Here is a 24,480-nt window from a genome sequence, read left to right as displayed (position 1 = left end):
TAGGAAGCAGTGTTTTTACCAGTTTAAATCCATTCATCCATCGATCCATCCATCTTCTAACCGCTTCATCCTCTTGAGGGTCGCGGGGGGCTGGAGCCTATCCCAGCTGACATTGGGCGAGAGGCAGGGTACACCCTGGACAGGTCACTAGACTATCACAGGGCTGACACATAGAGACAGACAACCATTCACACCTACGGACAATTTAGAGTCACCAATTAACCTGCATGTCTTTGGACTGTGGGAGGAAGCTGGAGTACCCAGGGAGAACCCACGCTGACACGTGGAGAACATGCAAACTCCGCACAGAAGGGCTCCCACACCTGGAATCGAACCAGGAACCCTCTTGCTGTGAGGCGACAGTGCTAACCACCAGACCACTGTGCCACCCCCAGTTTAAATCACCAGGTCCATTTGTTTTGGAGAGGAAGAAACCCTTGTGGATAACTTAGCTCCTGGTTAAAACCTCCCGAACAATGAACACTGACGGAATTCTAATTGGGCGAAGTTTCAGCTGTTTGCAATTTGCAGTCCTTGCCACTAGATGCCAATGAATCCCCCTAAATGTTACACAATGAATCTTGTAGATCTTTCAAAGGTCTTATGTTCTCAGTAATGTTTCTCCCTAGGTCAAATGTTCAGTCTATGTTTGCCTGGGTCAACACATTGAAAGCCTCCACCTATAGTTTATAGCCCTCTAATCTCTGAGAACAGTTATCTGCATATGCCATGTGATGTCATACTCCTTAAAACCTACGCCCTCAAATTTGTGGGACAGACCCTTTACTTGACTTTAGATGTTGGTATCTCCAAAGTAGCTGAATGGATTTTTACCATTCAAACTGCATCAAACATCCATATCCATTTATTCATTTGCAATTTGAACTGTGGAGAAAAACCCTGACTCCGTTTCTTACTCTCTGTCCTATGTTAGTTCAAGAGACATATGGCCCTGAGAACATAGCAATGACCCTCTCAGAGCTGCTTGTGTGGTATGGACAGCAAAATGGCAGCAAATAGTTCATTTAAACTTGCTGTATGAGTTTTTTGGTCATTGGCCTTTCAGACTAATAATGAAACTGAAAATGGTGGCGGTGTGTACAAAAAACAGATGTTTCCACAGTAAAACCCACCAGTGATAGCAGAGGGAGACAGACAAAGACAGAGGACGTGACTCATTTAGTTGAAGAATTCTCAGGAATTCAGAGGCCCGCATAGACACACAATCCTCACCTCCTGGCAGCTGCACTTTAGTGAACTCCTTGTAGTTGCTGATGCCAACATTATTCAGTCTGATGAAAATCCCACCAGCATGGTGAAGCCAGAGGGGCATGGTGTCAAACCGTACGCCTCCTCCTGGAATCCTTCATAAAGCTCCAACAGTATAGTGACAAATATCAGTGACCAGCAATAGACCAGCAGGATCCATATGATAGAAGTAGTAATAAGAAATATGAACATCTTTTACTCAAGTAAACATACTCATAAAAGTAAAAGTACTCCACTACAAGTAAATGTCCTACTTAAATAAAAGGACAGAGGTATTATCAGCTAAATGTAATTACAGTTTCACCAGTAAGAGTACTTTTAGATGTTTTATGTTTTAATATGCAGCTAAACTCAGACAAGACAGAGGTATTAATCTTTGGCCCCGATCACCTAGCAAGGAAATTACAATCCTTTACTGTTCCTCTGGCAACTAATATACTATCTACAGCGAGAAATTTAGGCATCACTTTTGATTCTCAATTGAACTTTGAAGCACATCAATAAATCCTGCTATTTCCACCTAAAAAATATTATATATCTATATATAATATTATATATTATATATATATATATCAAAATCAGATCAGCTGTGTCTTCTCCTGACCTAGACATGCTTATCCATGCTTTTGTATTCTCGCGCCTAGATTACTGTAATGCTCCGTTTACATGCCTCAGTAAATCTTCAGTAGCTCAGTTTCAACTAATACAAAATGCTGCAGCTCGTATTTTAACTGGGACTAATCGTAGGTCACTTATCACACCAATTCTCAATTCTATCCATTAGTTGTCAGTCAACTTCACAATTGATTTTAAGATTCTTTTAAAGCTCAACATGGTTTTGTGCCGAGTTACATAGCTGAGCTTCTGACTACCTATGCTCCAAGTCGTGACCTGAGATCCTCAAGCCTACCCTCACTAGTCGTCCCTAGATCAAGGCTGGTAACTGAAGGTGACTGGGCTTTTGCCATCAAGGCCCCAAGGCTCTGGAATTCTCTGCCTGAGGTGATTAGGCTGGCTAGCACATTCCCCATTTTTAAATTGTTGCTTAAAACCTATTTTTTTATAGGATAGCTTTCCTGTTTAATGCCTGATTTGTACTTTTTGACTTGTAACGTTTGTGTTTTATTTCCTTTTGTTCTATTTTTGCTTCTGTAAACACTATTTTCTTTAGCTCTTAACATTTTTTTTAAATATTGTATTGCTATTGTTATCTTATTTTTATGCATTTTGTGAAGCAGTTTGTAACCTTGTTAAGATAAGTGCTATACAAATTATTATTAATATTCATATTAATATATGTTGTATATACAACAACAAAAACACCTTACACGGCATCTCACAAATTTTCATACTGGACCACCACAAAAGTGCAAGAAATCAAATAACTAAAGCTGTTAAGTAAATATAGGGGAGTAAAAGTATAAAACTGTGTGAAATTAACACACTTCAGTACAAGGACCCTAAAATTGTACTTAGGTACAGTATTACAGTGTTTGACAAGTTTCTTCCCACTGATTGAATATTACAGTAGTGTGGATTTGATGCTTGACCCCTCTTCACTTTGCATAACAGATCTTAAATATCACAGAATAAACCATCTCACCCTAGGTTTGTGCTTCTCGTACTCCTGGACAAGCCAGTGAAGGGGAGTGAAAGATGTTGGGCCAGGAGCTCAAAGTGTGCTGGCTCCCCCTTGTGGACATTATTACAACATGTACAAAACATGAGTGAAAGACAGAGGATGAGAGCAGGAAAGGAGCCAAGGGGGAAAGTGTAGTGTACCATGACTGTTTGATGACATTTTTAATGATGTACTATACTATAACTTTTTAGGAATTTTTGATGACATACTGTTACTATGATTTTATGAGTTGTTTTCATGACATACTATTCTATGACTTTTTTTTTGTTTTAGTTTTTATGACATAGTATACCATGACTTTTTAATGCCCTTTTTTGACAGACTTAACAATGAGTGCTGTATGACATTGTTATGACTTTTAAGATAAGACTTTTAGTTAAGACTTTTTATGATTTTTTAAATGATATACTGTTATGACTTTTTTTTTTTTCACAACATACTATATTATGACTTTTTAAAATGAATGAACTATAACTTTTTTAATTCTTTCATGGCATTTCTTTGTGACATACTACACTATGACTCTTCTGTGAAATTTTTACAACAAACTATTGTTGTATTCATGTCATCCTATACCATTTTTATACTTTTTATGACACTATAAGTATTATACTATACTGTACTATACTATGGCTTTTTACAAATAATTTTTTTGACATACTATGACTCTTATATGAATTCTATAACATACAATACTATGACTTTTAATGATTTTTTGATGACATATTATGAGGACTTTGATTTTTTTCATAGCAGACAGTACTCTGACTTTTTAATGATTTTTTTTATCATTTATTAATTTTTTATTGTTCCTTTCATTGCATACTATAATATGCAATGAAAAATGAAAGGAATACTTTTATGACATACTATAGTGTGACTTTTTAAATAACATTCTATACCCTGACTTCTGATTAATCTTTGTCATGGTGTACTATACTATGACATTTTAATGATTTTTATTTTATGGACAGATGTGAATTTCACCTTGATTTAATAAGTAAGAGTCTTTTAAAGTATGAATTTAGGGGTGATTTTCCCCGCTGATGTAATTACTAACTGATGCTATTCTGCCTAATATGCTCTATTTTAATACTTGGCAGATAAATATTGATGTACTTTCACTTGTACTAGTACTTGTAATGGAGTATTTTCACATGGTGTTATTTTTACTGTTACCTAATAGACCTATCTAAATACATATAATTCTTCCACCTGTGTTTACAGACCATCAGTGGATGGCTGGAGTTGAAATGTACAGCCACTAGATGTTTGTCTTATACTGCCTTTCAAAAAACCCCTTCCCTCATATGTTACATGTATATCATTAAACTGGAGGAGATTCATGTTGTCTTTTTGTGTGCTGTAATTTGTACTTTCTTGAAGGAAGCATCTTTCTAGGCGATTAAAGAATGCAAGGAAACTCTAAACCTCTAAAGTAAAGCTGCATGTACAGCTGTACTGGATAATCGGTGTTGATTCAAATTAATCCATCTAATAGAAACTTAAAGATATATTTGTAAAGCCTAAATATCTGTCGGCATTTAAAAATGAATAAACCCGAGAGAGAACATTTCATTTCCATGTTTATTTACATAGCATAAGGTGTTACAATAAAATTCCATGTCACCATTTTATTATAAATACACCCTTTTCAACAAGGCTTGACAACCCTCATTAAAATACATCCTTCAAACCTTTTGAAACATAATAATAAAACAAACGCTTTAATGGATACTATTTCGTTTTTGCACTTTTTTTAAATGTTAGTAAATCATGCAAAGCAGAAATATAGAGTACGAAAATAAAACGATATAGATCGTATGTGTTGCTTTACAAAGGAGAATTAAAATCAAAACAGTATATGTGGTGGAAAATACAAATACTGGGTCTGGTGGCAAAGCTTAAAGATCTTTCTCAAAGAAATGTTAAGTCATGGCTTTTAGCAATAGTGCTCTACATAATCATCAATATACAATACGTACATTACTTACTGTATCTGTGTAGGGAAAAAAAATATTTAAATCATGTAAATCTTCGCTATTAAACATTCAAACCACACATTTTAGCCCTGTGTAACTGCCAGATTTATGACACTGAAATGAACATTTATTATTTTAAAGTTAGATCATGGCATACTGTTTTGGGACTGTAATAAGGCTTACCTGATAACACAGTAATCATACCATTATGGGTAGCATTGCTCATTCAGTCATGCATCAGTCAGTTTACATTATAACTGCTGTACCGTCTTACAACACTCAACACCCCACTGAAGTGTTCAGAGTATTTTGCAGGCACTTACAAAGCATGGTTTAGGCCTTTAAATGAGTTCAAGATTAAAGTTTCAAAATGGTCCACAGTTAAAAGAATCTGACAAAACGTTGAATGAGCAAGAATGTTTCCGTACTGTTGCATAAAATCATAGATTGCAGTGAAGGTCAAATTCCAAATTAATGACAAGGGACTCTGGAAGACATCTGAGCAAAGAGCTGGAGACAAGATGAACCCTGGAGATGATATCTGAAAAATTCAACATTGAACAACAACATTAGGACATTCAGGACATCAAAGACACTAAGAACCTGTTTACACTTGGAATTAACGTGTATCAGTGATCTGAATACAGGTGAACAGCTGAGGCACATCACTGTTCACACCTGTGTCTATTTTTCGTCTCCAACTGTGTATTCAGATTTCATCATTGCCTATGTCACTAGAAGGTCAAAGGGTCCAGCACAGTTTATACGTCCACGGTCTCTGTAGGCCCTCGCTAGTCATGTTAGCAGTTGTGTCAGTACAGCTGCAAATATCACTGTCAGCAGAATTCAACATGTACTGAGACCCTACATCCTAATGAGGTAAATACATGTTAGGTTTGCTGCACCTTCTCCTTCATTTTGCTTAAATTAGACCTGTTGTCCTTGTTCGTGGACACTTTTTTGTGCCGTCTAGTGATAGTAAAATAACAAAACACGAATCCCGACACTTATGTGGACAAAGTATAAAACCTGATCAAATTTATGGTTGAAACTTATTTATTAATGCTCAATAGTGTTTGTAGCTTGATGTGGCATGCAAATTTAAACAATTTAAGCAATAGTAACAAGCTGAAATGCTGTTAATTAGGAAGTACTTGTTTGAGGACATTGGAAATTAATTATCATCTCGTTTTAGGACATTGTTTGCAGCATTTCACACAAGATAGGTATGGCAGACTTTTCCTACAGCCAAAAAGGACATTCCTGGCTTGGACTACGGAGCAATGAAAGGTCATACAGGGTTACAAGCTGAACAAATCACAGGGCTTTCAGATATGTTGCATTATTTGCAATTCTGTGTTTGCACAGCCATGTTCAGGCACCGAAACAAACAGTTTTGAACAGTTTTAGACATAAACAGTGACCCCTAACCCATAGTTACAAAACATTGAAGAAACGCAACATTGTTAGTAACTGTATTATTGCACAACAATGTTCAGACTATGCTATACCTTTTTACACACTTGTGACTTCGAGGACATCATTTTTTCCCCAAAACTACTTACTGTTCAAAGACAACTCTTAGTTTTTTAAACTTATCAGGTTGTACTAATCCCAAATAACTAGGTAAAATTAAAAATGCATATGAATCGATGAAAGCTCGGGTCTCAGGAGGCTAAAGGGCAAAAGGACAGATGGTCACCCAACAATTCATCAAACTACTCATAAAATGGGCAAATTATAGTGCACCAAAACAACCATCTTATTCTACACTGATGACATAGTCCTTGTTGGAACGCATCAACGTTTACACTATAGTCAAGTGCGTCCCAGACCATCTCCGCAAGTGGTTTGCGTGATCGGATCACAATGCGTCTTGATGGTTGTTAGCACTTGTATTAAGCACTGTCCATCTGAGATCAAATCACCCGATACACGTTAATACTAGGTCAAAGCAGGCTCTAACATGGCACAAACATTTCAAGACACTGAGAAGAGAGAAGAGAAGTGAGACATTACATAAAAGTATTCTCTTAACATACCTTTTTAAAGTGTGCAGAAAGGCAGGGGCTTGTATGTGTTGGTCTTGAGATTGGATGTGTAAAGTCCAGAACTGTCAGATGGTGTTAATGATCATAATAGGCTGCATAATCCTTCCATTTACGCAAGCTTGCACTTGAGGTCCATTTCACAAGGTTAGGATGTTGCTGTAACTCCAGGTTATATGACAAACATTTGGGAATGGTGTAGATATTGGGAGATTATATGTGGCAGTGTAGCCCAGGGGGGAAAGATCTTGAAGCTTGGCATTCTTAAAGCAGACACTTTTAGTGTTTATTCCTCTTAAGGAGAGACTCCTTATTCTGCTCAGCAGAGTGGCATTTATCTTTCTTTAGTTAACTTTTTTCCTCCAATATTCAGAAATATACACATGTACATAATTTTTTTTGTTTTTACACCCAATTTGGTTCTCCTTAACAATCAGACTAATGAACAGTTTACAGTTTACAGTTCGGTTATAGTGTAACACGCACAATATCGTAAATGCTTATGATACTAAATTTTAAAAACCAAAAAAAAAAAAATCATGTACACTTGAAACTTTTGTGATAGATAATACAGCTCTTGCGTATGCTGCTTACAGTACGGTAATCAGAAAGTCTGATAAGATATCATGAACATAACTAAAAGTAAATGTGACACATAACATTAAACAAAATTATTCAACTTGTATAAAATTAAATATTAAAAGTCCTGTAACAACCACATGCAGAGCAGAATGAAGGTAGTCCTTATTCCACTGAGAAGTAGGCATCTGGTGAGCACTGTGGCTTTATAGTGAATCCTTCCCTTAAAAAAACTCATTCGTTAACTTTCAGACTCATCAGAATCGGCGGCCATAGGTCGTTGAACTGTAGACGGTAGAGGAAGAGAAGGTTGCTGTGGCGTCAAAGCTGCCTCTTCTGGATCCTGACCTGGAACCAGATCTGGAGCCAGAACGTGACCCAGAGGCGGAGCCTGACCCGCTGATGCTGTAGGGACTGTAGAGGCCTTTGCTTGATTGGGATGATGCCTCCAGTAGTCGCAGACCAGTCCCCTCCTCTATCATGCTTCTTTCCATAGCATCCTTGTAAGAGATCTTAAGCTTGGTTTTAGGGCATGTGAGGTATTTTGAGTATGCGCTAACATCTCGTAACTTCTGTGCAGTGCGTGCATCTAAGGTGCCCTTCTTCACAGCCTCGTCTATGGAGACTCTGCCCGTAGCATCCGGTTCAATTAATCCACCAGTGAGATACTGGACCTCAAGGAATCGCTGCCCGGCCTCATAGTACAGCCAGCCCTTCTTTAGAGCTTGGGCTGCTGACATTTTGGTTTTGGTTCTGGGATCCTCAAATCCATTGCACGCCTTCTGGGCTAGACTGATGCGGTCCACCATGATTTTATCCACAAGCCCTTTGTTCATTGCATCTGCAACAGCAAATTTCTCTCCGGTATTTGGGTCAATAATACCTCCAGTGCAAGCCTGAGCTTCCAGCAGCCTTTGACCTGTTATATTGTCCACAAGGTTTCTGTGTATGGCCTCTGTGATGGACACCTTCTCCAGTGTTTCTGTGTCTAAGATTCCAGCCACAGGTCCAGTCTCCTCAGTTGGGTCGTTCCATGTGGTTGCTGGTGTTTTTATAGAAGGTACTGGGCTCATGGGGTAAGAGGAAGAGGAGCCAAAGGAGGATGAACGGGATCTGACACCACTCATGTTTCCAGAAAGCATGTCTGCAAACTCTGTGATGGACAGAGTTCCTGCACGGTACTGGTCCAGAGCCGACTTGTCAATCAGGCCCTTTGTGATTGCATCGTCAATGTCGTACTGCCGACCAGACCTTCTGTCAATGATCATAGATTTCACAACCCCATCTGATGAGGTGATGGTAATTTCCTCCCACTCACATTCCTGCTCTGCAAGCTCAAGATAGGTCTGGTGGTCAATTAGCCCTTTCTGGTATGCTTCGTACACGGACATCTCTTTGCCTGTCTCTGGATCAACGATGACAACCCTACGTTTGCGAACGGAGGACTTGGATGATGTCTTCCTCTCACGCTTCTTCTCTTTGAGCAGCAGGAGAGAGAGGCCTGTTTCTGGGTCTGTCATACATCTCTCCATCAGCTGCAGGTAGGTGAGATTTTCCTCAGTGTTGGGGTCAAAGAAGCCCTTTGTGTCATCAGATGGATCAGTGAGGATTTCATTCATTTCCTCATCAAAGAGGCCACGCTCATATGCTGTTTCAACTGGCAAGCGATGGCTCTCCTGTGGATCGATGATCCCACCAGTAGCGATTTGAGCCTCAAGCAGACGAATGCCGTGGTCTTTCAGAATGAGTCCCTTTTTCATAGCCTGGAACAGTGAGATGGTCTTGCCAGAATAAGGGTCCTTGTAGCCTATGACAGCTCGTTCGGCTGAGTGAAGTTTATCTTTAAACTCAGGGCCAACAACACCCATCTTAACAGCTTCAGTGACATTTAGTTTCAGGTTCTTGATAGGATCAATTACATATCCTGTGGCGGCTTGAGCCTCAAGGAGCTCAAAGGCGGTCCCTGGTCTGATCATGTTCTTCTTCATTGCTTGGTAAATAGACAAACGGTCTTTGCTAGATTCTACATACACACCAGCTATACAGCTGGTACCCTCCAGGTATTTTTTCACGTCTCTGCTGACCTCCTCCACTGTGATGACACCATCATTGAGTTCATTGTATGTCTTTTGGCTGATAATCTGAGAACGAAGCAGTTCGTCCACAGTGACTTGCTTTCTGAGACCCTTGAAGAGAAGTCTTCTGTCTGCCAGTGAGAGTAGCCGCAAACCACTTTCTTTATCAACTCTGCATCGTTTCAGTAGCTGGGCGTATGACTGTTTTTCTTCCGTTGTTGGATCAGTGTAACCTCGCACATCGTCAGTAGGTTCAGATATTCTGTCAAGTGTCTCCTTGTTGATGTAGCCACGCTGCATGGCAACATCTGCGGGCAGGCGGAAGTAATATTCTGGATCAATTAATCCACCAGTGGCATTCTGGGCCTCCAAAAGCCTCAAGGCATAATCTTCAGGAACAAGGTCTTTTTTCACTGCCTGGAAGAGAGAAATCACTTTGCCGCTGTACGGATCCTTGTAACCTGTAACTGCTCTTTCAGCAGAAAGTAGTTTATCATGGAGTTCAGGGCCCACAAGCCCTTTGCGTACGGCTTCATCAACTGTTAAAAGTTCATCTTTTATTGGATCGATCATGAATCCTGTTGCTGCTTGGGCCTCAAGGAGATTCAAAGCAACTTCGGGCTTGATCTGTCCATTCTTCATAGCCTGGTAAATGCTGATCTTCGGAGGACTGTCTGACATGATTCCAGCAATGCAACCAGTGCCAAAGAGGTACTGCTTGACTGATGGCATTTCCATTACCTCACGAATTGTCATCTTTTCTTGTTTCAAGAGGTTGTATGTGTGCAAGTCAATTATTCGAGCACTGTAGAGCTCCTCAATAGTAATTCTCCTTCTGATTACATCACATGACATGGCCTGCTCTGACTTTAGAGTCTCTCTTTGTTCAATGATTTCAATGATGATGATTAGCATTCTTTCTTTTGTGATTAGTCCAGAGCGATACTGCTCCATGAGGCGCCGTCTCTCCTCCTCTGGAAGCATATTTGAGTTCATGACTTCCCAAATTGTCATTGTCTTTCCTGCAAAACTCTTATGAGGGATCTCAATTTGAGTGTTGGCCAGATCTGTTTGGGCTTGCTCCTCTGTGTACTGATAGGATTTCTCAACAGGAGCAGGAGCTTCAACCTTTGAAAGAGGCAGGTAACACAGGCCAGAGTTGGGATCTCTTACACATTTCTCCACCAACTGCTTGTAAGTGACACTCTCATTGGTGTTGGGATTGGTGAAGCCTTTAACGTCCCCTGACGGTTCATTGAAGGATTTGGACATTTGTTTACTGCAGTAGCCACGCTGAATGGCCACATCGATGGGAACACGGTGGCTGCTGACTGGATCAATGATCCCTCCTGAGCTGAACTGAGCCTCCAGGAGAGGAATAGCGTGCTCTCTCAGGACAAGCTCTTTCTTCATGGCTTGGAATAGAGAAATCTTATTGCCTGTGTATGGATCTTTGTATCCAGTCACTGCTTTTTCAGCTGAGAGAAGTTTCTCATGAAGCTCTGGGCCAACAACTCCATCCTTCACGGCATCATCCACAGTGTATTTCAGATTTTTGACCGGATCAGTTATGAAACCAGTTCCAGCTTGGGCTTCAAGTAGCGCAAGCCCAGTATTTTGCTGCAGAGCATTCTTCTTCATTGCTTGATATATGCTTAACTTCTCATTTGTGTCTGGCATAGTGATACCGTCAATGCGGTCTGTGCCCTGCAAGTACTTACGGACCTTATCAGTTTCACTCACTTCTTTAGGCGTCTTTTTACCCTGCTGGATTTGGTCAAATGTAGCCTTATCAATGATGTTGGAATCAAGCAAAGAGCTGGCAGTGACTGGTGCCCTAAGGCCTTCAAAACAGGCCTCCTCCTTTGTTTTGTCCTCTTTTTCCTCAACCATTGTTGTCACAATCGTTATCAACCTTTCAATTGTCACGTGCCCCATTCTGTACTGGCGAATCAGCTCTATTCTTTGCTCTTCAGTGATGTATTCAGAGTGTATGATCTCCCAAATTGTGACTTTTCTTCCTTTGAAAGGGCCATACTCCAGCTCCATAGTTGTATGGTTCAATGTCTCTTTTGTCTTAGCCTCTGTAATCTGTTTGTCTTCTTTTGGCTTTGCAGCCTTCTTTGAAAGAGGAAGCAATGGGAGTCCAGTTTCTTTGTCTGTGACACATTTATTCATAAGCTGGGTGTAGGTTGAATCCTCTTGTGAGTTAGGATCATAGAACACCTTTGTGTCCTCAGTGTTTTTGTTCAAGGTCTTGCTGATTTCCTCATCAAAATATCCACGCTTGCAGGCAACCTCATGTGGGATGCGATAGCTTTTCACAGGGTCAATAATCCCTCCTGTTGAGAGTTGTGCCTCAAGCAGACGGATGCCATGATCTTTCTTAATGAGGCCTTTGTTCATTGCTTCAAACAGAGACACCTTCTTTCCAGTATAGGGGTCTTTATAGCCGCTGACGGCTCTCTCTGCTGACAGAAGTCGTTCATGCATTTCTGGGCCCACAAGACCCGACTTAACAGCTTCATCAACAGGGACCCTCTCATTTTTGATGGGATCAATTACAAATCCGGTCGCTGCCTGAGCTTCAAGAAGGTTCACTGCAGTTTCTGGTGACAGTAATTCCTTCTTCATGGCTTGATAGAACGACATTTTCTCCTTGGTTGGTTCATTCAAAAGTCCGGCAATGCTTGGTGTTCCGTGTAGTGCCTTCTTCACGGGCTCCATCTCAGAGATCTCTTTAATGGTTATCTTGCCATTGCTCAACTTGTTGAACAAGTCTTTGTTTATAATCTTAGACTCTAACAGTTCACTGGCAGAGACTGGAGCCCTCAAACCAATAAACACATTTTCATTATCCTTCTCTTTGTCTTCCACAACTGTAATGACAATTTTGATAATCTTCTCTACAGTAATCTTGCCTGTCTTGTACTGACGAATCAATTCTCTTCTTTGCTCTTCAGTGAAATATTCTGAATTTATGACTTCCCAAATAGTGACAGTTTTACCTTTGAATTTTCCAAAAGGTACAACAACATTTGATGTATTGAACACGTCTTTAGTCTCCTGATCTGTGTATGTTCTCTCAGTCTGAGCAGCTTTCTCTGTTACTGGTAATATCAGCAGTCCCGTCTCTGCGTCCTTAGTGCATTTTTCGAGCAACTGTTTGTAAGTGAGTTGGTCCTTAGTGCTGGGGTCAATGAATAATTTACAGTCATCACTGGGATCAGTGAGTCTCTTGTTCATGTCAGCATCAAACTGACCCTGCTTGTATGCAGTCTGAAGTGGCACTCTATGGCTATTGATGGGGTCAACAATCCCACCAGTTGCAAGCTGTACATCAAGGAATTTTGTGGCTTGTTCCTTTTCGATAAGTCCCTTCTTCATTGCCTCAAAGAGGGAGATTCTGGCTCCAGTATAGGGATCTTTGAAGCCAGTGGCTGCTCGCTCTGCAGAGAGCATCCTGTCATGGAGCTCAGGGCCGATTAACTGATCTTTAACAGCTTCATCAACAGTGAGGAGTTTATTTTTCACCGGATCTACGATGTAACCAGAAGCTGCTTGAGCTTCCAGCAGCATGGTAGCAGCGTTAGGAGTGATCTTGTTCTCTGTCATAGCCTGATAGACACTCATTTTCTCTTTGGATGGAGTCAAGATACCTCCAACACAGCTCTGACCCTTAATACAGGACTTAACTTTATCAGTCTTTCCGAGCTCTTGCACAGTGACTTTGCCCTTTTTCAGTTTGTCAAATTCCTTTTTGGTCAGGACACCAATGTCATGAAGCCTTTCAGCAGGAACTTTCTCTCTAATCCCATCAAATGCAAACGGTGATTCTGTGTCTTTCTTTGCTCCATCTGCTTCAACAGAGCCATTAAAAACTTTCTTTGTTGTTCCCACCATTGTCATGGCAACTAACTGCTCCTTAGGAACCTTATCAGTCTGGACTTCAGTTTCGTTCATTTTGGATGCAGTCTGTTTGGAGGCGAGCTCAAGACTCTGAAGTTTCTCTCTGAGCTTTTTGTTTTCCTCTCCCAGGAGTTTTTCTTGTTCAAGCCTTTTCTTTTCAAGCACGTCCATTTCTTTCTGCTTGTTTTTCATCTCTTCCTCAGCCCCCTTTTGTTTCTTTACAGCTTCGTCCATAATGGCCTGAAGCTTCTTCTTCTCCTCTTCCATTACCTTCAGTTGACGTTCTTGTTCATCCTTGAGGGCTTTGGCCTTGTTCACTTCATCCTCAAACCGCTTCTCCAGCTTCTTTTTCTCATCCTCAACAGCCTTTTCTCTTTTCAACAACAGCTCCTTCTCTGTGAGGAAGGACTTCTGAAGAATGGCCTTCTGTTGCTCAATTTGTTCTTGTTGGGCATTTTCCATCTATTTGGAAAAATAAGAACAAAATCAGTCGACAAAATATAATTCAGTCATTACATGTAACAATTCAGCAATTTTGGAAATATCATTGTTTACATGATTCTGTTTAAATCAATCTATAATAAGAACTACAATAACTAGAGCATTCATTCCTTTTTGCAGCAGAAGGATAAGACATCCATCTTTCCTGTCATCATCTTAGGTTACATTACCCTATGTGTTGCGCAAACATGGTATTTTGCCATAATTATGCCAGTATTATCCAGTAATGGCCATGGGAGACTGTCGTATGCGTAACCCTGCATATATTGATCTTAAATCAAAACTTAATAGCTAGAGCGTTCATTCTCTTTGCAGCAGAAAGCTTCAGCTCCTGTCTTAGTTTCATCATGTTTGTTTGCTCATGATGATGTCATTACCCTATGTTATTTGCAGTGTAAAACCATGCAAAAACGCACAGTGCCAGAGGAATGTATGATAAATCTATCACAGTGCCTTTTCACGCTGCTCATAAAAATGAGCATAATTCAAAAACAAAATAATGTACATAGTTCAAATAACTTAAGGAGTTAAGATATGTTTATGTTTATACATTTAGAAATCTTTTGGATCAGTACGTTTGTGTTTCAAAACTTTTAACAATTATTATGCTTTATTGGCTTACATAACCTTTTAGCATAGGTTATGCAGATTTTAGGGATATGAAGCATTTGAGGATACACCAATAAATGACATCACAATAAGCCAAATACTAATCTAGGCACTGGCAACACAGCTAGCTGTTTTCCCGTTTCCAGTCTTCACGATCAGCTTGCGTCTCCTCATGGTAGCTTCATATTGAGCATACAGACATGAGAGCAATATCAACCTTTTCATCTGACCCTTATCATTCCTACAGTGTTGTACATGTGACCAATGAAATACTGCAGTATTGTGTTTTAATGACATCCATATAAATTGCTGGTTGTTACTTTAAGTCTCAGCAATTTACATGAAAAGTTACATGTGCTCTTACTAATACTACTGTTAGTGTTTTGAACAGTACTATGTTTATGTCAAAATACCTCTTTAGATTTTTTCTGAAGCTCCTCTGCCTCTTTTTTCAGTCTCTCCTTCTCTTTCTCGAGGTTAGTGATGGCTCCCTTCAAGTCATCGGCCTCTCTGGTGCTCTGCAGCCTTTGTGTCTCTAACTTCTGCACAACAATTTCTGAGGTCTGTTTTTCTGCTGCCTGAAGACGATCTTTCGCTTCATCAGCTTGTTTCTTGAATTTCTTAGCCTCCTTTTCGGCTTTTGACTGAGCGTCACTGAGCTCTTTCACCCTCAATTTCAGTTTCTCTGCTTCAGCTGAAACTTCGAGTTGCCTCTTTCTCTCAGCTTCCAATGATTTTTGGAAGTCCTCTGTCTCCTTATCAAGGCGCTGCTGAATCTGCTGTTTGTCCTCTAGTAGTTTTTTAGCCTTTTCCTGTGCCTGGTTCTTCTGTTTCTGGAGCTCCTCTGCCTCAGCTTTCAGTTTTGAAGCCTCTTGGATGGCCTGCATTTTCTCCTTGAGCATTTTCTCTGCAAGTGCTCTCTGTTCAGCTAAGTCAGACTCAGCGATCTGTCTCTGTCTGGCTGCTTCCTCAGCTTCTACACTAAGTCTGGCAGCTTCCTCCGCCAGGCTCTTCATTTTCCCTGCTTCCTCTGCAAGCAACTTCTGTGTATTATCTTTGTCTTTCTGCATGAGGCGCCGGTTTTCTTCCTCAAACTTAAGCTTAAGTTTCAGGAGCTCATCCATCTGGATCTTAACTTTGGACAGTTCTTCCTCCACCTGTGCCTTTTGTTTGACGGCATCATTTACTTCCCCTTTAACCCTCTGAAGCTCCTCATCCAACACAGCTTTCTGCTTATCAGTCTCATCAAGCCGCAGTTTAATCACTGTAAGTTCCTTCTCGACCAGAGACTTCTGTTTAAGTGCTTGTTCTGCATCTTTTTTGTGCTTGGCCATGTCTGCATCAGCCTGCTTTTTCTGCTTCAGGGCTGCTGCCTCGGCTGCTGCCCGCTTCGAGGCCTCCTCCTCTGCTTCTTTCTTCAGTTTTTCTGCATCTTTTTGAGCTTTGGCCTGTTTTGCAGCTTCATCCTCTGCAGCTTTTTTCTGCTTTTCAGCCTCTGCAGCTTTTTGTCGGAGCAGGGCAGCCTCTTCCTCTGCTTTCTCTTTGGCTTTCTCAGCTGCTTGTGCAAGTTTCTTAGCATTTTCAAACTCCTCTTTCAGCTTTTCCTGAGCAAGGTTGCCTTCTTTATTCTTGCTGAGAACCTCTTGGGCTTTCTGCTCTGCGGAGCTGCTTTTCTGTGCTGCCTCTTTGGCCAGAAGTGCTTGCTTCTCTGCCTCTTTCTCAGCCTTCTCTTTCTGTTTATTGGCCTCAGCAGCTTTCTTTTTGAGGCGCTCAACTTCCTCCTGAGCGGCTTTGCATTGTCGAGCCGCCTCCTCTTCTGCTGCAGTGATCCTCTTCACCTTCTCCTCAGATTCTTTCCTCTTCTTCTCTTCCTCTGCAGCAAGCTTTTTCAGTTTCTCAGCCTCTGCCTCGGCTTTGAGTTTGCTTTTATGTGTCTCCTCCGCGATGCCCTTCAACTTCTTCAGTTCTGCCTCCAAATCTGACTTGCCTTTTGATGCTTTCTCAAAGTTGATCCTAATGATGTTAATTTCTTCTTCAACCACCTTCTTTTGCTTCAGAGTTTCTTCCACAATATTTTTTTGTCTCTGTAACTCAGAATCAGACGAGCTCTTCAGGTGTGTGATTTTCTCTTGTATGTCTTTTTTATGCAGAGCAGCTTGATCCTCCAGCATCTTTCTCTGATAAGCTTCATCCTCAGCTTGTCTTTTCAGTCTTTCGTTTTCTGCTTCTTTGGCTTTCAAGGCGATCTCAGCTTCAGTCTTCAGACGAGTTGCCTCGTTGATGGCAGCCAATTTTTCTTTCAGTATTTTCTCAGCTTCAGCTCTCTGCCGTGCTGCCTCCTCCTCTGCAGTCTGCCTCTGTTTCTTTGCCTCTTCAGCGACTGATCTTAGTCTCACTGCTTCATCGGCGAGTTGTTTCATTTTCAACGCTTCAGACTCGAGAAGCTGCTTGCTCTTTTCTGTGTTTGACAGCGTCTGCTTCTCAGCTTGAATCTTCATCTGCAGAAGAGCATCCATTTCACTTCTGACTTTAGCCAGCTCATCCTCCAGTTGTTTCCTCTGTTTTTCGGCAGCGTTCACTTCATTTTTTAGACGCTGGAGCTCATTGTCCAGCAGCCCTCTCTGTTGTTCAGCATGGTCAAAGTCAGCCTTGAGTCGTATACATTCCTGTTCTGCAGACAGCTTTTGCTGGGCTACTTGCTCTGCAGTTTTCCTCTGTTTTTCCAACTCCTTCTCTGCATTCTCCTTCTGTTTGAGAGCAGCATCTTCAGCCTTAGCCCTTTTCTTGGCATCACGCTCTGCCTCAACTTTCTGCCTCTCTGCTTCCTCTTGAGCCTGGCTCTTCTTTTGAGCTTCCTCTTCAGCTTGTAGCCTCAAGCGGAGAGCCTCATTGGCTTTCTGTCTCCATGTTTCCAGCTCTCTCTCTGCTTGCTCCCTGGCTTTGTTAGCCTCCTCTTGTTGCTTCCTGAGCTTTTCAGCTTCCTCCTGCAGCTGAAGAACAGTGCCCTGCTCTTTCTTCAGGGATTCTTCCAGTTTTGTTGCCTTTTCAGTGAATGATTTGGAATGGGTTTGCAGCTGTGTGGCAGCAGTCTTTTGAGCCACCTCCTCTGCTACCATAATCTGCCTCAGTTTCTCTTCCTCCGCCTGTTTCATGCGCCTCTCTGCCTCCTCGGCTTGCAGTTTGAATTTCTGCAGGTCATCCAGTGCTTTCTGCTTCTGCTTTGCAGCCTCTTTTTCTGCCTCTGATTTACGTTTCAGCTCATCTTCTGCGTTCTTCTTTTTCTGAGTCTCTTCGGCTACCTGCTTGCGAAGTCTTTCTGCATCATCCTGAGCAGCTTTTCTTAGCTTCTCAGCCTCGGCAGCCTTGTCTCTGAGCTGCTGTAACTCAGCTTCAGCCGTACCCTTCTGTTTTGTTGTTGTCTCTAACTGAAGTCTTATAATATGGATCTCCTCCTCAATTTTGGTCCGACTGATGAGTGCCTCTTCCAGCTGCTGATTCTTGGACTTGATCTCCTGCTCAGACAGACTCTTGAGATGCTGCAGCTCGTGTTGTATGTTTTGCTTCTGTTTCTCAGCATCCACTGCGACATCTTGCCTCTTGCTGGCTTCTTCTTTCATCTTCAGCTTCAGCTCCTGGGCTTCTTGTTCTGCTTTAGCCACAGATTTAGCATGAGCCTCAGCCAACTGTTTCTGTTTGTCTAACTCAGCTTGTATCTCCGCCATCCTCCTCCTCTCCTCTTCTTTTAGTTTTTCTGAAGCTTTCTGTATTAGTAGAAGCAAAGAGTAAAGGGAATTGAGAAAATGTTAGAGGTGTTAGACTACACAATAAAACTTCAATATTAAAGTAGTTATAAAACATGTAGGTACATGAAAATGTAAATACATGACAGCATGTTACAGTTAATTATCTACAACAAATACAGTTTTTTAAGATAGGAGGAAAATGCTGTATTGGGAAATGCTTGTCATGTTTAATTAATGTGTGGCACACAGAATGACACTTTACTTCACAACAGCACAGCACGACACTACACTTTGCTTTCATGCAGTTGAGGTATTTTATTTGACTGATGTTTTTTAAAGTGTGATCACATTTTAGATACTCAGTGTTGTATATTATGGGCTTTTTACAATTAGACATTTAGAGATACTGTGGTGTCTTCTTATCCTAACATTCTCAAAATAAAGCAGCTTTTTGTAAAATGTGAAAAGTCATTAAGAAGAGATCAGCAGGGAATAAATAATTAGCAGCATGCAAAAAGTATAAAGCGCAGTGGGAAAGATACTAAAGACAGTAAGCATGAATTTAACCAGAATACCCCTCACTATGAAGAATAGCATAGTGATGCAGCAAACACAGCAGGATTTAATGTACACAACCTAATCACCAGAAAAAAAAGTGTTGGCATTGTACGTTTCTGCAAACCACAGATATGTTAAATTTGTACATTGTTTTGTGGTGTATACATTGAAACATTGCGTTTCATCAATGCTGTGGTCTATGTGTGGTTAGGTTTAGGCCCAAAAACACTTGTTTATTTGGTTAGGAAAAGTTGTTTAAGGCTTTGGTTCAAAATACCTGTTTCTGTCGCACTATCTGCAGGAAACACAGTTATGTCACGATAAGAAACAACTGTTTTTTGTGCAATATCCCCAATGGAAAAACAGCAATGGGTCGCTAAAAAAACCAATCAGATTTGGTGCCTAAAAAGCTGCTGGAAAATGGCAACAGGTCGCTAGAAACACCCAGGTTTGGTGCCCCCCCCAAAAAAACCCATCTGTAAAACAACCAGGGATCTCTAAAAACACCCATGTATGGTGTCTAAAAAGCTGCAGGAAAAAAAGTAAGGGGTCAATTAAAAACATTCACTTTTGGCCATTCATGCCATAAAATGTACAAACGTAATGTATTCGTGGTTTGCAGAAATGTACAATGCTATGATTTTCCTCTGGTCACAGGACTGAATGTAACACGGAGTAATCTTGGATTAAAATGCAGGTGACGGGACATAAATCCAAGATCAAAGTAACAATAAAAAGGCAAACATCAAGAGATGAGTTGAACTCTTCAGTAACAATGGGTGATTGTGTAATTTGTACAGGTGATTGACACCTAAAAGGAAGGTCCAAAACTTTAGAAACCTGTCATATTGATTTTTATTGGTTTAGGACAGTTATATCTGATATAGTTACATCAGCCTCCTAATTGCTAGTGCAAATCAGTGGTGAAAAAACAGCATTAGAGCTAACCTCAAACTATTTGATAACTGAATTCAAATAGATTATAAGATTATTTGTTGCTCATCTTTGTCATGTATCATTGTAAAGAGAATATCTTTGTTTTTTACATTTAAAGATGCTATTGTCTGCTCTGCAAATTCATTTTTTTTTTACTATTTTTCATTCATACACTAAAAGATCTATTGATTAATCACTGAAAAAGCAAAAAAATAATCAGTAACTGCAGCTCCAAATAATATTTAAAAACACCCCAATAGTTCTTCAAAAAAAAGTGCAGGAGCTTTTAAGTCTCATTATTATTTCAAGACAATAAAAATATGCAACAGTTTGTATATTTCATTAAAAGTTGACATTTACACAAGCAAAGTACAAACATGCTTAAGGAAGCTGATGCAGAGTGATAAAAGACATTTTACTGAACTGAAAACAAACTCAACTATGAAAAGTCTCCAAAAAAAATCCTGAACCTTCCCTTCACTACAGACAAGGGTCTGATGTAGAGACAAAATGACATGAGACTGAGAGGATCTTTTTTAAATACCTGGTGCTTTGGGGTTAATTCATCTCTTAAGCGTGTGATTAATATTCATCATGACAAAGCACTGGCGAGCAGGTCAAAAGGATCAAACACAATAGAAAGTTAGAAAAAAGGAAAAGGGGAGAAAAGTAAAAAAAATAATATATCTGAGAAGGCAGGTAGCCAAAGTGAAGCCTTCAAATCACAAGTCTGGGTGATTTCAAGAGGAAATAAAGAAGCAAATACTGAATTAAGCAGTTTGAAAATGTGACTGAGGTCAGGGTCAGAGTCAAATGTGCAACTACATGACATGATTTGACTAAATACACAGTGTAGGGGAATGAGAGACATATACTGTAGTGGGGATGTGATGTGCTGAAACACTAGGATGAAACAGTTTGCTTCACCACTGTCCGCTGTCCCATCGCTCTACACAGATCTGGACTTAAGAATCATATGTTTTGAGTGCCAACATTTTGGTTATATTTGATGACAAATTATTTCCCATACATCCATCAGTTAACAGGTGAGAGGGGCATTGTTTGTGTTAGTGGGACTTTTTGACAGAAACCTGCTGCAGCATATCTTGAGAGTTTGTGTGTTATTACCTCTTCATCCTCCAGGCGGCGCTGCGTCTCTGTGATGAACTTAATGTACTGGCTGGTGAGAGTCATCAGCTCACTGTAGCGGGTTCTCAGAGTAACATACTGAAAGGAATGCAATTTATTTACTTGACTTTAAAAACATACCATTTTCTATCAATTTCTCTCACTTATTATACACCATTTTTTATTACTGCTCGGTTGCTAGGGCAACAAATTTGGTCGTAAAAGGGTCTATTGCTGCCTTCAAATGGGGTCCATACGAACGCCCCCCTCTTGTGTTATTCTCCACCTTGTACGTGAACATTTTCAGAAAGCTTTGAGTTCTCACGAGTTGTGATGTTTTCAGAAATGGTGGAGGCCATGGATGTTAAAGGCATATTATGCAGGATTGCCGGTTACTGTTTGCAAACACGATTACCAGCAAAAGTAAAAGCCATCTCCAGATTTGCTCTAGTTTGGCAATTCGCCTCATTATATTTGCATTTTTCATTGCTGTGTCACTTGGATGCCTGCTGCTTACAGTCTGGCATCTGGTCGCTACCTTAGCATAAAGCTCCTACCTCGGCTGAACGCTGTCAATTATGAATCATTCATTTAATTTAGCTCCAACAGACAGCGCATCAGAGAGAGAGAGTGAGTTACTGTACTCGAGGATTATAGCATCAGGCATATCAACTCAACATCACTTTATCCTGTTAAAACAATCCCCAAAACTTGGATTAATTTGAATGAAAAATGATCTGAGGACCCTTACGGACTAAAGTAATATGAATAATTTACAGGGTAATCGAGAAATGGACAAATAATTTGTGGTAGCCAACAACCCGATTTTATACATCCGAAGAACTTCTATAATAAAAAAATGAACTGCTTGGCAACCAGACCAGGTGTCTAATTGAGACAGGCCTTTATTGTCAAAAATGTGTAGCCACACTGGGCTAGTAAGAAGGACTGGGCGTTTAATTTGGACGAGGCTTTTAATTGAAGTTTTACGGTATTGTAGTTTAACTCATACAGAGTTGTTCTTTGTAATTTAACAATATGTCTGAGTAAAATGCTGATATACTCAGTGGCCTCATCTTTTTACTTTGTCATAATGCTTTTGCATTTCCTGCTCACTACCTTGCTAAATCATTAGCCTTGGTGGCCTCTAGACACCAACAATAGCGTCCATGTTGCTGCTGCCTAGCTGCCTGCTCTCACAATGTAACCACTTGAACACCAAGCATATTGTGTACACGACTTCCAGTGCCATTACTATGAGCTCAGGAGTTCCAGTTGAAGGCAGCATATAATGCATTTAGCTCCCTGGATTATTTGTATAATAGTTATGATATAACAGTCATGATAAACAGGTAGCAGTCAGTCAAACTAAACTGGATGTATGAATAATTTTGTTTTTCTATGGTGATGTGTGGTCAACGTACCTCTTGAATGATATTATCAGATGCACACTCCATCTTGGGTTTCTTTAAGGGAGATGCTATGGGATCCTGGAGAGCTTTATAAGTCAAAATCTGGAGCTCATAGTCCTAAAGACGAAGAAAATAATCTTAATTCAAGCCAGAAAAATACATCCCTTTCTTACAATTATTTTAAAAATATAAGTACATACCTTGACTGAATCAATGTAAGCCTTTGCATTTTTCTGGCAATTTTCAACCTTGTCCTTGTTTTTCTCGATCTCATCCAGGAGTTTCTGTAAATGAAAACATTAAATCAGACAGTAATTCACTATTCAGTGTATCTTTTTCCAACAAAATTAAAACCCACAGCTTCTACTCTCATTACTATAACAGACAGTAGGTACTTAAATTCAGTAAAGAAAGATTGTTGTTATGAGAATTCAGCACACTTGTACTTTATCTGTACTATCTGTGTGACCAGCAGAGGGCATAGTGACACCTCTTTACCCCACATAGCGCATTATTTTCTGTTACAATACCTTCTCCTCTTCCAGCTGCTCCTTGAGAGCCTTGCTGTCACTGATGGGCACAGCTTGAATCTTCTCCTGCTTCTGCCTCGCCTCTCCAAGCCAGCGCATGAGCCACTCGTAGTTTCCTTGGTAGGAGTTCATGTTGCGCCCGAGGAGGTCAAGCTCCCTCTCCCTCAGGTCAATCTGAGCAAACACAGCTTGCCAGCGCTCCAGGAGGCTGTTGACCAGCAGACGGTAATGCTCCAAATCGGCGTCGCGCTCACTGTGGATCCTCGCCATCTTGTCGTTGATAGCAGTTGCTCTCTTCAGCTCATCCTGCAGGCGGTTGAACACCACCTGGTCGGCCTCGGCTTCAGCACGCATTGCCTATCAGACAAAAAAAGGTATCACTTTGACGCAGTGCAGGTTTAGAATTAAATCATAATAAAATATCAAACAAAAAAATTATAGATATGAGTGAACATCTCTGTAAAAAGAGGAAATACCTTCAGCTGATTACGGTGTTCCTCCACCTCTTTCTCTTCAGCCGGCACTTTGCTGACATCACGCAGGCGAGTCTCATAATTCTTCAGTGTGTCCTCTGCGTCTTTGGTGTTTCTGATCACAACGTCAATGGTCTTCAGCCTGGAATCAAAAGTTTTACACACAATAAACACAATTGCACAATAACAGCTTGGAATTCATCAGGAAGCGCTCAGAGAGTCGCAAAGGCCTCACTTGTCCAGGTAGACGGAGGAGAGGCCGTAGACGTGGTCCATCTTCCTCAGCGTGATGTCCAGTTCGGAGCGCAACATCGGGGCGGAGCTGGACTGCTGAGGAGACGCCAGAACCTCCTCCGTCTTCTCAGTGATGGAGCTCAAGTCTTTCTTTAAGCCTTCCAGCTCAGACTGGACTTTCTGTCATTGAAAAGGAAGATGTTTCAGTGCTGAGTTTAACTTTATAACTAAGTTTATAAAGCACTGCCAAGTTATCAAACTGTTGAACATAGGAAGGAACACTTTGTTTAATTCGGGTAAATCTCTTTCCTTCCTGACTTTGTTTTATGTTTTAAATCTCATTTTTTTATCCTCATGTCGTTACCATTTGCTCTGCGGTCTTCAGGGCACAGGCTTTGAGCGGCTCCTTGTCCACAGGCTGGCGGAGGCGTGTGACTGTTCGATTTTCACAACCCTCCAGCTTCAGACGGAGATCCTTGATCTTGGTCAGGTAAGTCCTGCACATGGACTCGTCTTGCTCTCCTGGTTGGAATGGAAACAAAAATATTATTCGTTTGTAGAGAACACAAACTTGGGATAAATAAAGCGATGATTAGTCCGAGTCAGGATCTTCTTTAACAGTGACCTTGTACAGAATCATTTGTATTTGAGAGCAGTGTTTTTGACTGACTTCAAAACTTAATACTCAATCTCAAACTACAGGTGCTTTTGTACAATTACTGTCTATGATTTGTTAATACATTTGTCACACTGTACACAATAAATTTACATCTTCATGCTTGATTGGTTTCACATTAATTATCCATCACATTGGTTAATTGATCAGTTAATTGTCATTCGGTGATGAAGACT

General features: G+C 40.6%; 1 protein-coding gene across 11 annotated transcripts in view; it reads right to left on the bottom strand.

Annotated features, from left to right (window-relative positions):
* Positions 1 to 4,480: 4,480 nt before the first annotated feature.
* pleca (plectin a) overlaps positions 4,481 to 24,480 on the bottom strand; it is a 141,625-nt gene continuing 121,625 nt past the window's right edge. For all 11 annotated transcript variants that reach the window (XM_049602641.1, XM_049602647.1, XM_049602649.1 and 8 more), the window contains 10 exons: positions 23,993 to 24,150; positions 23,630 to 23,808; positions 23,398 to 23,536; positions 22,922 to 23,278; positions 22,592 to 22,675; positions 22,404 to 22,508; positions 20,980 to 21,078; positions 15,028 to 18,375; positions 6,936 to 13,966; positions 4,481 to 5,434 (listed from right to left, as the gene is read on the bottom strand). In XM_049602641.1, the coding sequence (XP_049458598.1) occupies positions 7,778 to 13,966; positions 15,028 to 18,375; positions 20,980 to 21,078; positions 22,404 to 22,508; positions 22,592 to 22,675; positions 22,922 to 23,278; positions 23,398 to 23,536; positions 23,630 to 23,808; positions 23,993 to 24,150 (10,658 nt within the window). In that variant the 3' untranslated portion in view covers positions 4,481 to 5,434; positions 6,936 to 7,777. The remainder of the gene's footprint in view (positions 5,435 to 6,935; positions 13,967 to 15,027; positions 18,376 to 20,979; positions 21,079 to 22,403; positions 22,509 to 22,591; positions 22,676 to 22,921; positions 23,279 to 23,397; positions 23,537 to 23,629; positions 23,809 to 23,992; positions 24,151 to 24,480) is intronic.

Source organism: Epinephelus fuscoguttatus, linkage group LG17 (genome assembly GCF_011397635.1).
Source record: "Epinephelus fuscoguttatus linkage group LG17, E.fuscoguttatus.final_Chr_v1".
NCBI classification, from domain to species: Eukaryota; Metazoa; Chordata; class Actinopteri; order Perciformes; family Serranidae; genus Epinephelus; species Epinephelus fuscoguttatus.
This window is presented reverse-complemented; position numbering and strand designations above follow the sequence as displayed.